Genomic DNA, 14,500 nt, shown 5'->3' on the forward strand with positions numbered 1-14,500 from the left:
TGTGTGTGTGTGTGTGTGTAGAGTGTGTGTGTGTGTACCAGTTAAAACAGTGATGACAGAGTCGTCCTTTGCCGCCTGCTCCAGAGCTGCAATGATCTCGTTGTACATCTGCAAGAAAAAAACAACATCCGTGAATCTGTAATCTAAGAATTTATGAAACTCCATAAAGTGGGAAACAGAATTTACACTTTATTTCATTAAAGCTGTCCTGATTTCCTGCCATTTCCCGTTTTATTTTGAAGGTGTGACCCCTCGCTGACCTCCGTGGTGATGGCGTTCTTCTTGGCCGGTCGGTTCAGTTTGATGGTGGTGATGTCATCCTCCGTGGTGACCAGGAGTGTCTCGTACATCGCCGCGCTCCCAGCAGGCTCCGCGGCCACCTGGGCGGAGCTTCCACCCTCCGCCGTCACCAGGGAGCCAATCAGGTCGCAGTACTGCTGCCTGGCTTCCTCCTGAGAGACACAGGTATAAAGATCAGTTTCTGTCTCCGTCCGCGTGTGAAAGAAAAGTTCTGGAGTTTAAAAATTCTACTGATCTTCATCAGGAGAACTTTTAAACTCCAGAACTTTTCTTTCCCTTTTCTTCCTTTGAGGTTTGTGACGCCAGTCGTACCTGAGATATGGGGCCCAGAGACTTCCAGGCGTCCCACTTGACCTTGTTGACAAAGTCCAGCATCCCCGGTTTGGGAATGTTGCAGGGACCCTGAGTGGACTGGAGGAGGAGGAGGAGGAGGAAGACATAAATTAACCGTTGCTTCAGCTGATATTCGGTATCCTAGCAACCACAGCATCTGATCTCACCTGTTTGAAGAGAGCGTAGATCTTCAGTTTGACCTCGTTTCCCGGGTCGTTCTTCAGCGTCGACATTCGGCTCTTCGCCTGCTCAAACTCCTCCACCGTCGCACCTGCAGACGCCGTGACATCATCACTCACCTCATAGTCTTACCAGGAAGCGCAGCAGTGATCCATCATCCATCATCCATCGATTGATGATGGAGATCCTGCAGCAGACACTCACCCATCATCGGAGACGCAGCGGTGCGGAAACTCAGGTTGGGAACGCTGGATCGGACCAAACTGGAGACACAGAAACAGTTCATGTACCGACAACAACCACCCGAACAGAAACGGGCCAGAATCTCCTCCTCCTCCTCCTCCTCCTCCATCTCCTCCTTCTCCTCCTTCTCCTCCCGCCCAGCTACAATACAAACTTCACATGAACAAATGAAACATACCTTAAACATAGGAGACAGGTTTTTTAATTCAGAGACGGATGTTGGCTCAAATAAATAAATAAATAAATATACATATATCTATATAAAACCTGAAACCATGAGATTGTGGTGTGTCACGTGTTCCTGTCCGGCTCTGACCCTCCTCTGGCAATCTGGAGCAAAGGTCACCGCTAGCTTTAGCTGCTCCGTGTTGTTAGCATGGCCACTGAATCACGAGGTGGAGCTCCGTGACGCTGTTAAAGCGCGACAGGTCGCGGCTCTTCGTCTGAACACGTTTCCAGCTGCTAGCTGCCGGTTAGCCCGACGGCTCACGGAGCAGCTGAGATGCTAAGTGGCTAACAGCTGTCAGCTCCTCTGACTGAGCAGCGTGCTAAAAGACGAGCTAACTGGTACCGACCGACCCAAACAGCGAGGCGACACTTCACCTCTGAAAGTCACCTGAGTTGGACCAGGCGCCAGGGAGCGCAGCACTTCAGGGTCGCAGCGGCCATCCGAACCCCGGTCCGACGTGCAGGAGGACGGACGGAGGTCGCGACGGTTCACGAGCTTCAGCCGAGCTAACGGTCACCGCTGCTGCCCCGCCCACTCTGTCGCTGCCGCTCTGCCATTGGTCGAAGAGAAGCGTCTGGACCAATCGGATTTGTCCAATCATCGCAGGATTCGAGAACGCGTTTCCATCCAGAACCAAACAGGAACGAGCGCTCCCGACGAAGGCCCGCCCCCTGGGCGTGCGCGTGGCCAATCAGCGTTGAGTGCTCATCATAAATGCGGCGAGGCCGAGCATCTCCGGGGGAGGACGGTGCAGAGGCTGCGGTGCTCCGTCCGCCTGTCTGGATGCTCCCAGTGACGCCATGCCGCAGCCCAAATCCAGGAAAATCGCCGTGTTGGGTTACAGATCGGTGGGTAAGTCCTTGTCGGGTTATTTCCTGCCGTAAATAACCACATCCGGTGGCAGGTGCATGTCAATCTGCAGCCACTACTGTTAGTTGACATGAAGCTGGTCCTACGGGAATATTTGGGCTGTCCGTCCTCTCATAGGTCCACATGACACACAAGCACCACATGGAAGAAGGGGGGAGGGGGGGCGTTCCTGTTCCTGCCAAACTTAAAGGTCCTTCCATCCCTACCTGCAGCCACAATTGGCTACGAGTTGGGATTGGTTAGAGGACAGCCAATCAGGTGGTGCAGCAGGTGGTGCAGCAGGTGTGGTCCTGATGCTGCGGCTGAGAGCGTTGTGGAAGATGAGCTCACTGGATGAAGTCACGGTTCTCTGACTGGTTCTGATCTCCTGGACAAGATCTCAACTTCAGTTCAGTCAGCAGCTCTTCAACACTTCTCATCAACATGGAACCTGTTGTCACAAAAATCCAGTTTTATTCCATCACAGTTGATCAATTTGTTTTAATATAGCGGAGATGGTTTTTTTGAAAGAAAAATAAATACAAATAAAAATACATTTTCTTTAAAAACATCCGTTAAAGCAAATAACTACAACTTGTATAGTTTTACGTCTTCGTGATTCCATCTGGTTCTTTCTGTCTGTTCTTCGGCTGCAGAGTCACGTTTCTTTATATTTTATGTTGTTCCAGACGGTAAACATGCAGATACATAAATACTTAAATACTTAAATACATGAATACATAAATACTTAAATACATGAATACATAAATACTTAAATACTTAAATACATGAATACATAAATACATGAATACTTAAATACATAAATACATAAATACATGAATACTTAAATACATAAATACATAAATACATACATGCAGAATCACAGCAGTCCAACTGCTGAGGACACGGGGACTGTCAGACCGTTAGTACACACACACACACACACAGACACGCACACAGACACAGACACGCACACAGACGCACACACAAACACACACACACACACACACAAACACACACACAGACACACACACAGGGAATAATGACAGTCTGGTTGTGTGTGTTTCAGGGAAGTCGTCTCTCACCATCCAGTTTGTGGAGGGACAGTTTGTGGACTCCTACGATCCCACCATAGAGAACAGTGAGTCCCCTCGTCTCCGTTGACAGATTCAGACACACTTCAGCTCTGATGTGTGTTTGTGTTTCAGCGTTCACCAAGACGATGACGGTCAACGGTCAGGAGTACAACCTGCAGCTGGTGGACACAGCTGGACAGGTGAGCTCTTCTCCAGGTCACTTCTATCTGTCCATCATTCTATCTGTCCATCATTCTATCTGTCCATCATTCTATCTGTCCATCATTCTATCTGTCCATCATCCATCATCCATCATCCATCAATCATCCATCATCCATCAATCATCCATCATACATCCATCAATCATCATCCATCCATCATCCATCCATCAATCATCCATCCATCATCCATCCATCCATCCATCCATCATCCATCAATCATCCATCATCCATCCATCAATCATCATTCATCCATCATTCATCCATCATTCATCCATCAACCATCCATCATCCATCAATCATCCATCATCCATCCATCAACCATCCATCATCCATCCATCATCCATCCATCCATCAATCATCCATCATCCATCCATCAATCATCATTCATCCATCATTCATCCATCAACCATCCATCATCCATCAATCATCCATCATCCATCCATCAACCATCCATCATCCATCCATCATCCATCCATCCATCAATCATCCATCATCCATCCATCAATCATCATTCATCCATCATTCATCCATCAATCATCCATCAACCATCCATCAATCATCCATCATCCATCCATCAATCATCATTCATCCATCATTCATCCATCAATCATCCATCATCCATCATCCATCAATCATCCATCATCCATCAATCATCCATCATACATCCATCAATCATCATCCATCCATCATCCATCCATCAATCATCCATCCATCATCCATCCATCCATCCATCCATCAATCATCCATCATCCATCCATCAATCATCATTCATCCATCATTCATCCATCAATCATCCATCATCCATCAATCATCCATCATCCATCAATCATCCATCATACATCCATCAATCATCATCCATCCATCATCCATCCATCAATCATCCATCCATCATCCATCCATCCATCCATCCATCATCCATCAATCATCCATCATCCATCCATCAATCATCATTCATCCATCATTCATCCATCATTCATCCATCAACCATCCATCATCCATCCATCATCCATCCATCCATCCATTAATCATCCATCCATCCATCATCCATCCATCCATCATCCATCAATCATCCATCATCCATCCATCAATCATCATTCATCCATCATTCATCCATCAATCATCCATCCATCCATCATCCATCAATCATCCATCCATCATCCATCAATCATCCATCCATCCATCATCAATCCATCCATCATCCATCAATCATCCATCCATCATCCATCCATCATCCATCCATCCATCCATCCATCATCCATCAATCATCCATCCATCCATCATCCATCCATCAATCATCCATCCATCCATCCATCCATCATCCATCATCCACCCACCTTCCTTAATTCCTTCCTTCTTCCCTTCCTACCTATCTATCTTCCTTCTTCCCTTCCTACCTATCTATCTTCCTTCTTCCCTTCCTACCTATCTATCTTCCTTCTTCCCTTCCTACCTATCTATCTTCCTTCTTCCCTTCCTACCTATCTATCTTCCTTCTTCCCTTCCTACCTATCTATCTTCTTACCCACCCACCTGACTGTGTGTTGTAGGATGAGTACTCCATCTTCCCCCAGAGTTACACCATCGATGTTGACGGGTATATCCTCATCTACTCGGTAACATCCTACAAAAGGTAAAGTCGGAGTTTCTCTTCCTTCTTAATTGTTTGTTCACCTTATTATTAATGCTCTGACTTTAGTAAAGTGTAAAGCTGCCAGGAAGCTATAAGACCAGAAACCTTCTGAAACAGCACTCAGTGTTGATCTGACTGATGTCAGCAGCCTTCAGACCGTCAGCAGGTCTTTTCTGTTTTCTGCTTCTATGTGTAGTTTTGAGGTGGTCAGAGTGATCCATGAGAAGCTGCTGGACATGGTGGGGAACGTCCAGTACGTACACACACACACACACACACACACACACACGCACGCACACACACGCACACACACGCACACACACACACACACACACACACGCACGCACACACACGCACACGTGCAATGAACTCCCCTCCAAGATGGATGAACATGCACACACACACATTCATTGGCCTTGGTTGGCCCGTGTGTTGGTTTGATTTTTAACGCTCATTCTAATGATGAATCTACACTTTTCTTGAGTATTAAATCAGTTGTTTTTTTCAGCATTTTCCTGTTGCTTAAACTGAGGAAAATCAATGTTTACATGTTTAATTGATACAAAAAATATTCCCTGTTTATTTATTTTCCCACAAGAGTCAAATATAGTCGGAGGTAACCATTCTCTGACAAATATATTAATAAACAGTAACCGTATTAATAACCCTGCCACATGCCACCTTATCAATAACATCATCTCCTGTCAGACTGAACACTGGGATTAACAAACGTCCCCTGTCTCTTTTTTTCAGGGTACCGATTATTTTGGTCGGGAACAAGAAGGACTTGCACATGGAGAGGTAAGACACTATCTCACAGCCCCATGCTGGTTTTCAGCAAACCACTTCAGATAAGACATACAGCACAGTAATAAGTGAAATACACAAAATTGTAAAAAAAATTCCCTCTGAAAAAACAAAAAGGCAGAGAAATGAGAATAAACCAGAAATATAAGTGGAAATCACTTTATGCTGGTGGAGAAAACCATTAAAGTATTTAAACCTGAGACAGGTTAGAATAAAAAAAAAAAGATGCATCAGTTTTCATTTGTATCCTGTGATGAAGAGAAGCTGCGAGAAACATAAAGAATTAAAACTGCCAGCAGTGATCTGCAGCCCTCGCACGCTGCACGTCGGGGATCCAGCGGGTCGGGTCGCCAGCGGGTCCCGCTTGCAGTTTAAAAAATGTTCTCGATCTCATTCTTTATTCTTCTTTAAAAAAAAAAAAAAAAAAAACAGTTCTTGTCGGCTTTAACATCTTCAAAAACATGAAAGTTGGTGCCTGACACAAGTTTCATGAGGTTTGGAGCATTGTTTGACCTTGAACATCAACTTCCTGTGTTTTTTATCACTTTTTGGAGTATGACCTTTTTCTGAACTGACATGCATGTGAGGCAACTGCTCTAACCAGTGGAAAAAAAAGTGTCTTTTAGACGTTTTTTTGTTTGAGTTTTGTATTGTTGTTGACCTTTGGTTTGGTATTAGTATGACTGCACTTACAAACCCAAACCTGTGTGGCTAGGTAAGTGGGTAAGTAGGTAAATGGAGCCGCCGGGGCATCTCTTTAGGGGGCGCTAGTGAGCCATTTGGCCACGCCCACTCGGACTCCGCTAAAATAAGAAATTTTTCGCCGGGACAGACATGTGTACCAACTTTCATGAGTTTTTGAGTATGAGAAAGCCTCCAAAAATGCAGTTGGTTATGGAGAATCATAATAATCGCTTGAATAAGAATAGGGCTTTCACAGCGTCGGTGCTCAGGCCCTAATAATTCAATTAAACCTGTGAATGTGTTGTTGTTGTTGTTGTTGTGTAGAGTGATCAGTTTCGAGGAGGGGAAAGCTCTGGCGGAGTCGTGGAACGCTGCCTTCCTCGAGTCTTCAGCCAAAGAAAACCAGGTGAGGACAGTAAAAAACAACAGGAAGTGTCCGTGTGGGATGATGCAGCTGGAATGTGACTGACGCATCTCCTCCTCAGACTGCGGTGGAGGTGTTCAGGAGGATGATCCTGGAGGTGGAGAAGATGGAGGCGGGGCAGCCACAGGGCCGGACGCCCTGCTCCATGATGTAGCCCCCTCACCCCTCCTCCACTGCTGCCTGATACATTCAGTTTGCAGCTTACACCAGACTCTATTAAAAAATCGGTGGATTTAATGTCGGCCTATGAAAACATCATCCTGGGGTCTTCTGTCCGCTCTGTTTCACTGTCCCCGTTGAAACTGGACAGACGACCTCGGGATCATGTTCCCAGAAAAAATTAAATAACTCAGTGCTGATGTTTTCAAACTGGACTGTGACTTCCAGACCGTCTGCACTGAGCGGGGAGGAAACCTGGGCATTAAGGGGGCGATGACGGGCTCTTAGCGGGACTGGGTACCGAGTTGCTTCAGCACAATCGAGTATTAAAAAATATCTCATCAGTCAGTACCGAATTTCAACACCAGGGCTTCCTCTACATCGGCTCGTTTTCATTTTACAACACATGACTTTTGCTACATTTACGCACGTATCAACTCACCGTGAGGGTTTGTGGACGTTTGTCTGACAAGTCAGCCGTCGCCATCTTAAGCTGGGGAGGAGCTACAGGTGGATCTGACACCAAGCCCCACCCACCGATACCAGAAACGTGACTGCACCACAGGGCCTGTCAATCAAACAACCCTCCAAACATATCTGTGTTAGAGTCCTAATATGTAATGAATGATGAATTATTTCCAGAAGGAAACTGATCAGAAGGAGGAAGTTTATCTAACAACACAGAGACATCCCCTAGTGGTCCTCAGTGGTACTACAGATGGAGACATCCCCTAGTGGTCCTCAGTGGTACTACAGATGGAGACATCCCCTAGTGGTCCTCGGTGGTACGACAGATGGAGACATCCCCTAGTGGTCCTCAGTGGTACTACAGATGGAGACAGCACCTAGTGGTCCTCAGTGGTACTACACTTTAAGGCACTTCTGCATAGACTTCACCTATTAGACCCGGAGACGAGGTCCACTTTTATATGAGCGTAGTCTCTTGGTTTTAAGTTACAAAGATCTGACATTAGAACATCTTATTTCCCTCTTTTTAAAAACATTTTTGGTCAACCAGCTAGCTAGCATCTACCGATCCCCTACATGTGAGGCGTTTAGTGAACATCAGTAAATTGTTGCTACAGAAAATAACATGGGTTACACTCTCCCCCTCTAAACTGCATGAAAACTAAAAATAGAAATGTCAAATGTAATTTTCTTCCTGTTATTAAAAAATATGATATTGAAGTGAACGTATCGGTACCGGGATTAAAAATGTCTTAACGGTATCCAGCCCTCTAGCTCTTAGAGAGTTAATTTAAACTCTTAAGACTTCTTGCTCCGTGAAAATATTAGAGGATGTTAACAGACAGATTTAATTAAAAGTTGAATTCATTTAAATAAATGAATTTACTGTGGATTGCTGTTGAGCTGATTTCACTGTAAGAATCTGAGGATTTGTTAAAAGCATAAACTTTCCTCTTATACAGTCGGTGTCGTGGCTGATTTGCCAGACAACTTTAAATCAACAGATTTTCTAATGGACTTTGGTCTGATGTTTGGTTTTTATCAAGGAAGACCTGGAATGAAACACACATTTGTTATGCATGGGTGAAAAAAAATTCAGGTTTCATTTGAAGCGTCTCTTCCAGCATTCACAACAATAATTTCATGACATTTTCCTAAAGTTTATTATTCAATTTTAATATATTTAAACCTGTTTATTATTCCAGTTCGTTATAAATGCCATTGCGGCTGCTACATGAACCCCCTCAACTTATCACTCTTCTATATTCAAAACATTTAAAAAAAAACCACTTTTTATATGGAAAGAATAATTGTTTCTGTTTTTAAGATTGTTCTCATTAAAGCTGTGTTTTATTGTCTGGCTACAAACCTGTTCTGTGTCTTTACTGAGGAAGATGAGGATGAAGCCAGTCATATCGTCTGACATTTATACAGACATTTTCTGGGTTTAGACTTATCTGAAGGACGTTTGTCACAACTTCTCCTAGTAATGGAGTGTTTTTATGTCGCTGCAGTCTGAATATGATTTACTGGGTGCAGTTTTCCCAGCATGCTCATTGTGCCTGAGAGGTTAAACTCAGGGAACAAAGGTCTGCCCACAGTAAACAGGATATTAATGACAGCCTGTAACATGACTGCCTGCAGGACGAGCACTTGACACACATCTGCGGCTGTTTGTGTTCATGTTAACGGGATGATTTCAGAGATGCTTGAATTTTAAAGAGAACCCGCAGATCAACATTTAAGAAGCTGAAACTGAACAGTTTGTGACTTATTTCTACTTGAAATCAAAACAGTTGTTCTAGTTGTATTTAACAATGTTCATGTAATCCTTTAATCAAGTTATTGTTGTCTCCTGTGAGACCAGTAGAGGGCAGCGTCCTCCCAGCAGACAGCAACATCAGGACCAACACTGGACGCAAACATGCTGACTCATCAATCTCTACTTTTTAAAAATGTTTCTATTTTAGTTTACAGCAATAAATGAGTGGCATACGTAACTTAGGACGTTTTGAACCCATGAACATAATAACCACTTATCCCAGCATGCACCAGGTTTGTGAACCTCCATGATAATCAGTTAATTTAAAGGTTGAAATCAGAGTCAGGTATTTTTAGCCAGTGGGATGATCATCAGGTGAGAGTGGCCGCCTGTTTTATGTAAAGAACAGAGATCTATCTGTCTGAGCTTCACAACCTGTTGGTGGAAGAACTAAGGAGATTTCTGAGGAGCTCAGAAAAAACAGTTGTTAATGCTCATCAGGATGGAAAACGTTATAAAACCATATGTGAAGAGTTTGGACTCCACCGACCCACAGTCACACAGACTGGGTACAAATGGTGGTGGTAGTATCATGGTTATCTAACGTGGGGGTGGTAGTATCATGGTTATCTAACGTGGGGGTGGTAGTATCATGGTTATCTAACATGGGGATGGTAGTATCATGGTTATCTGTTAACATGGTGGTGGTTACATAGTTATCTAACATGGTGGTGGTAGTATCATGGTTATCTAACATGGGGGTGGTAGTATCATGGTTATCTAACATGGTGGTGGTAGTATCATGGTTATCTAACATGGGGGTGGTAGTATCATGGTTATCTAACGTGGTGGTGGTAGTATCATGGTTATCTAACATGGGGGTGGTAGTATCATGGTTATCTAACGTGGTGGTGGTAGTATCATGGTTATCTAACGTGGGGTGGTAGTATCATGGTTATCTAACATGGTGGTGGTAGTATCATGGTTATCTAACATGGTGGTGGTAGTATCATGGTTATCTAACGTGGTGGTGGTAGTATCATGGTTATCTAACATGGGGGTGGTAGTATCATGGTTATCTAACATGGGGGTGGTAGTATCATGGTTAATCAATGAATCCTGAATTATTCCAGTGAATTCTGAAGGAAAATGTCAGGACATCTATCAGTGAACTGAATCCCAAAGAAAAAGGGTCAATCAGCCCGACAATGACTCAAAGCACTCAAGTGGTTCTACCAAAGAACATCCAAATCGGAAAATACTGTACTTTTTACTCTGTTTACTTTTATATACAAGTAATCAATTGATTTATATTTGCAACTATACTTTCTACTCAGTTTTCATCCAAAAAAGCACAATAATTTAATCTTTTTAAATGACTTTAATAACTTTGAGATTGATCCAAAAAAAAAAGTCAATGATACTAGTCTCATTATATAAAAGTAAACTTACTTCATTATTCTTATTTAACTTGTGTATTCTGTTCAGTGCCAGAGTTGTATTTGTACTCTGTGGTATTAGTTCTTTTACTGCAGTACTTCCTCCACCATCCTCACACCATGAGGCCTTTTCTGTTTGCTTCTGTAGAAATGTGCCATGTGCAATATCATTGACCTGCAAAGCTACGGCCAAGCACTTTCCATTGAGACCACACACACACACACACACACACACACACACACACACACAGCAGAATCAGCAGACACATCAGGATGAAGGGAAAGCGTTGAGGCAGCAGAAACCTTGAAAGCCGGGTCTTTTGTCCGCCCGGCTGGGACCTCGCCCCCGGCTCGCCCCCCTGCCATATATATTGGGGTGTCCAACTTTTTCTCTGTTACACTGTGTGTGTGGTTGTGGGCCAGGTTGGACAACATCCAGTGCGCAAAAATGTCGCAGTACTCTGGAATGGTGAGTAGCAGCAGCGATGCAGGTGGAGCCCATAAAAGTTTAAAGTTGGGGTCGGTGTGTTGCTCAGCGGGGGGGCCTCGGGTGGATCGGCTGCAGGACTTAGCTGCCCGCAAATCATCTGGTTTTAAAATGGATTTTAAATTATATTTCCTGCCAACTGAACTCTCTTCATCACTTCTGAAAGTCATTTTCAAATGCCAGGTGTACCCTGCACTAGAATTGCCTGATTTTTGAATGGAGTCTGGTGTGCGGTTCTTTCTACGCAGCGCTGCAGTAGTCTGTTCGTTTATTTCTAGATTTTAAGTTTGAATAGGATGCCATCCTATTTTCGCTTTCATCATCAAAAAATGTACCCCCTTGAAAACATTTTCAGCTTATTGGAGGCAGAAAGTAAATCTCAAACTTTTTGTTTGGTCACAAAATTTTTGAAGGAGCTCTAAAGTTCACAACCTGTTGGATTTAACCTTTTATCGAGATGTCACAGCGTACTATTGGGTGGGGCAGCACACTGTGACATCACTGGTGGGCATGGTAACAAGACCGAACAATAACTTGCTCTCTGATTACAACGAGCTGACCTTCCTCTTCGAGAAAAATCTATTTAAAGATGCCAGCGTCATGGAGTCATCATCAATACTAATTTAAAGTGTCAAAGGGGAGTTTTCTTTTACTTTATTTAAGGATTTGCTTTTAAGCAGCATTTAACTTAACTGATAGTTTCTGATCACAGTTACCCAGAAGATGGAACTTTAAAATGAAAAATTAAAGATGAGGAAAAGCCAGAAACTGTCCCGCATGTGAGAAAATGTACTGATGGCGAATGTTTGTCCTGCAGATTACCTTCTACGAGGGGAAATGCTTCACCGGCAGGAAGCTGGAGGTCAGAGGTGACTGTGATAACTTCCAGGACCGCGGCTTCATGAACAGGTAAAAACTACAACGTCACCCTGCAGGAACTTTTGGAGGTCCATCTGATTTGTTGCTGAGGTTCAGGGATGGTTCGTCTGTTTTTGCACCACAACATTTCCAGCGTTGGATTTGGTGCCGTGACAAACTGTTTGAGAAGATTTCCAAGCAAGAAATGTCAAATGTTTTTGGCTCATCAGATACGAGGCTTCGCTGCCGTTCTTCATCATATGTCCATTTATGAAATGTTCTGGACTGATGGACAGACGGATCAGCAGGAGGTGTACATGGACAGGTTTCACAAAGACGGAAACACAAACAGGACAACAAAGGGTTTTAATGACAAATGGAAGCTGAAATTGAGGAGAAAGTGATGGGTCAGAACATGAGCATGTGAAAGCAGGAAGATTGTGGAGTATGTTTACATCCTCTAATCAATCCACTCCGACGTTATCGGCAACAGAACTCAACACTTCCTGATGTTTTTTTCACATTAAAAGCATCTCTATGAAAGGAAGGCTGCCAGAATAAAGGCGAGCTGAGCGCCTGCTGTGAAATAAGCTGCGATGTAAACAGAGTGAGTCCAATTTGCGGCGCCCTCGTGTGTTTTCAGGGTGAACTCCATCTGCGTGGAGAGCGGCGCCTGGAACTGCTTCGACCACCCCGACTTCAAGGGCCAGCAGTACATCCTGGAGCACGGCGAGTACCCAGAATTCCAGAGGTGGAACTCCCACAACGACCACATGGGATCCTGCAAGCCCATCCGCATGGTAAACACATTCAACACCAGCTCACAAATATGATTTTCATGATGTTCGGGGTCCTCACAGGATGAACCCCGGTTATTTTTTTTAACCTTTCATCTAGTTCTGCCATGAGCTTAAAACTAATTCCACACAGGAGGTACTAAAATCTCACAGTTGTTAATTGTTAAGTTTACAGAGCACATTAATGCTCCTCAGAGGATAAACCCTTTAGATTTAGACCAGCCAAAAACAGCGGCTCTATGTTGTAACTTTTGGAAATATGGAAATGAATCACTTGATATCACCGGTTCGTTGGGTGCGGAGTCTTTTCCTGTCGGGAGTCGAGAACTAACTTTATCGGTGTGCTGTCTGTCTGTCTGTCTGTCCTCCCACCTGTCTGTCCATCAGCACGGAGAGCACTACCGCATCGAGCTGTTCGAGGCTTGCAACTTCTCCGGTCAGTGTGTGGAGATCTGCGACGACTGTCCCTTCCTGCAGAGTCGCGGCTTCTCCAAGAACTGCATCAACTCCCTCAAGGTCTACGGAGACGGAGCGTGAGTTCAACACAGCCACACATCATACCCTTCATCTACAGTCACTTCACCACTAGATGGCAGCAAACACTTCTCCTTTGACATCAAATTAATTCCCAACAAATCTTAAAGAAAAAAAATGTTAAAATTTCACTTCATGTGAATATTTGAAGTTCAAATATGTCAGATTTTCTGACACTTGAAGAAAGCGATCTGTACAGCCAAGCCTTGACGGATTGGTCAAACTGTTCTGTTGTAAAACCCACCTTGTGTTTCCCTCCATCTTCAGCTGGGTGATGTACGAGGAGCCAAACTTCCGCGGTCGCATGTACATTGTGGAGCGTGGAGACTACTGCAGCCATAACGAGTGGCAGGCCCAGAACCCCAACATCCAGTCCATCCGCAGAGTCGTCAACTACTTCTAAAGCCCTGACCTCCGCCCCTCCACTCATCCACACCCCCAGCCTGTGACTTTTACCACCGCTGTAATCATGTACAATAAATAAACCCAGACTAAAATAAGATAAGAGCTTTTTATCAAACACTGCGTGTGTGTTGTTGTTTTGTGTAGCACCAACATCCAACAGAACAACACAAACCAAGGACGCACAAACATGGTTTTCCATTAACGCCAAGATGATAAAAACTAAATGTTCCTGGTTTTAAAAATGGAAATGAAACTGCAGGTTTGTTAACTTGAGAACACTGGAAACACACACACACACACACACACACACACACACACACAGACACACACACACACACACACACACACAGACACACACACACACACACACACACACACACACACACACACACACAGACACACACACACACACACAGACACACACACAGACACACACACACACACATACACACACACACACACAGACATACACACACACACACACACACACACACAGACACACACACACACACACACACACACACACACACACACAGACACACACACACACACACACACACACACACACACAGACACACACACACACACACACACACACAGACACACACACATACA

The 14,500-nt window shown here is 44.2% G+C and overlaps 3 protein-coding genes across 6 annotated transcripts in view; 2 read left to right on the plus strand and 1 right to left on the minus strand.

Annotated features, from left to right (window-relative positions):
* The window catches only part of eci2 (enoyl-CoA delta isomerase 2), an 8,032-nt gene extending 6,205 nt beyond the window's left edge, over positions 1–1,827 (minus strand). The window contains exons 1-6 of one of the 2 annotated variants that reach the window (XM_069177609.1): positions 1,673–1,827; positions 1,018–1,076; positions 801–904; positions 613–711; positions 261–452; positions 39–108 (exon numbers count right to left, since the gene is read on the minus strand). In XM_069177609.1, coding sequence (XP_069033710.1) covers positions 39–108; positions 261–452; positions 613–711; positions 801–904; positions 1,018–1,076; positions 1,673–1,725 — 577 coding nt within the window. In that variant the 5' untranslated portion in view covers positions 1,726–1,827. Of the gene's footprint in view, positions 1–38; positions 109–260; positions 453–612; positions 712–800; positions 905–1,017; positions 1,077–1,659 lie in introns of both variants that reach the window. The other variant, XM_069177610.1, reaches the window with a different exon arrangement.
* Positions 1,828–1,897: 70 nt separating this feature from the next.
* Positions 1,898–8,328, plus strand: rheb (Ras homolog, mTORC1 binding). Of its 3 annotated transcripts, none has more exons than XM_069177621.1 (8): positions 1,898–2,137; positions 3,204–3,275; positions 3,343–3,410; positions 4,979–5,061; positions 5,228–5,314; positions 5,815–5,862; positions 6,877–6,958; positions 7,038–8,328. In XM_069177621.1, exons 1-8 carry the CDS (start codon positions 2,086–2,088, stop codon positions 7,128–7,130), a joined length of 585 nt encoding a protein of 194 aa, XP_069033722.1. In that variant the 5' UTR covers positions 1,898–2,085; the 3' UTR covers positions 7,131–8,328. The 3 variants fall into 3 exon arrangements, with proteins under 3 accessions (XP_069033722.1, XP_069033723.1, XP_069033724.1); XM_069177622.1 differs by having other exon boundaries at positions 5,258–5,314; XM_069177623.1 differs by having other exon boundaries at positions 1,898–2,133.
* Positions 8,329–11,252: 2,924 nt separating this feature from the next.
* On the plus strand, positions 11,253–13,933 carry crygn2 (crystallin, gamma N2). The gene is made up of 5 exons (XM_069177564.1): positions 11,253–11,273; positions 12,109–12,200; positions 12,793–12,949; positions 13,334–13,479; positions 13,748–13,933. The coding sequence occupies exons 1-5, from the start codon at positions 11,253–11,255 to the stop codon at positions 13,881–13,883; spliced, it is 552 nt and encodes a 183-aa protein (XP_069033665.1). The 3' UTR covers positions 13,884–13,933.
* The last annotated feature ends 567 nt before the right edge of the window (positions 13,934–14,500 follow it).

The sequence above is a fragment of the Embiotoca jacksoni genome, unplaced genomic scaffold (assembly GCF_022577435.1).
Source record: "Embiotoca jacksoni isolate LCO1_2020_lvr unplaced genomic scaffold, fEmbJac1.0.p SCAF_75, whole genome shotgun sequence".
Lineage (NCBI taxonomy): Eukaryota > Metazoa > Chordata > Actinopteri > Embiotocidae > Embiotoca > Embiotoca jacksoni.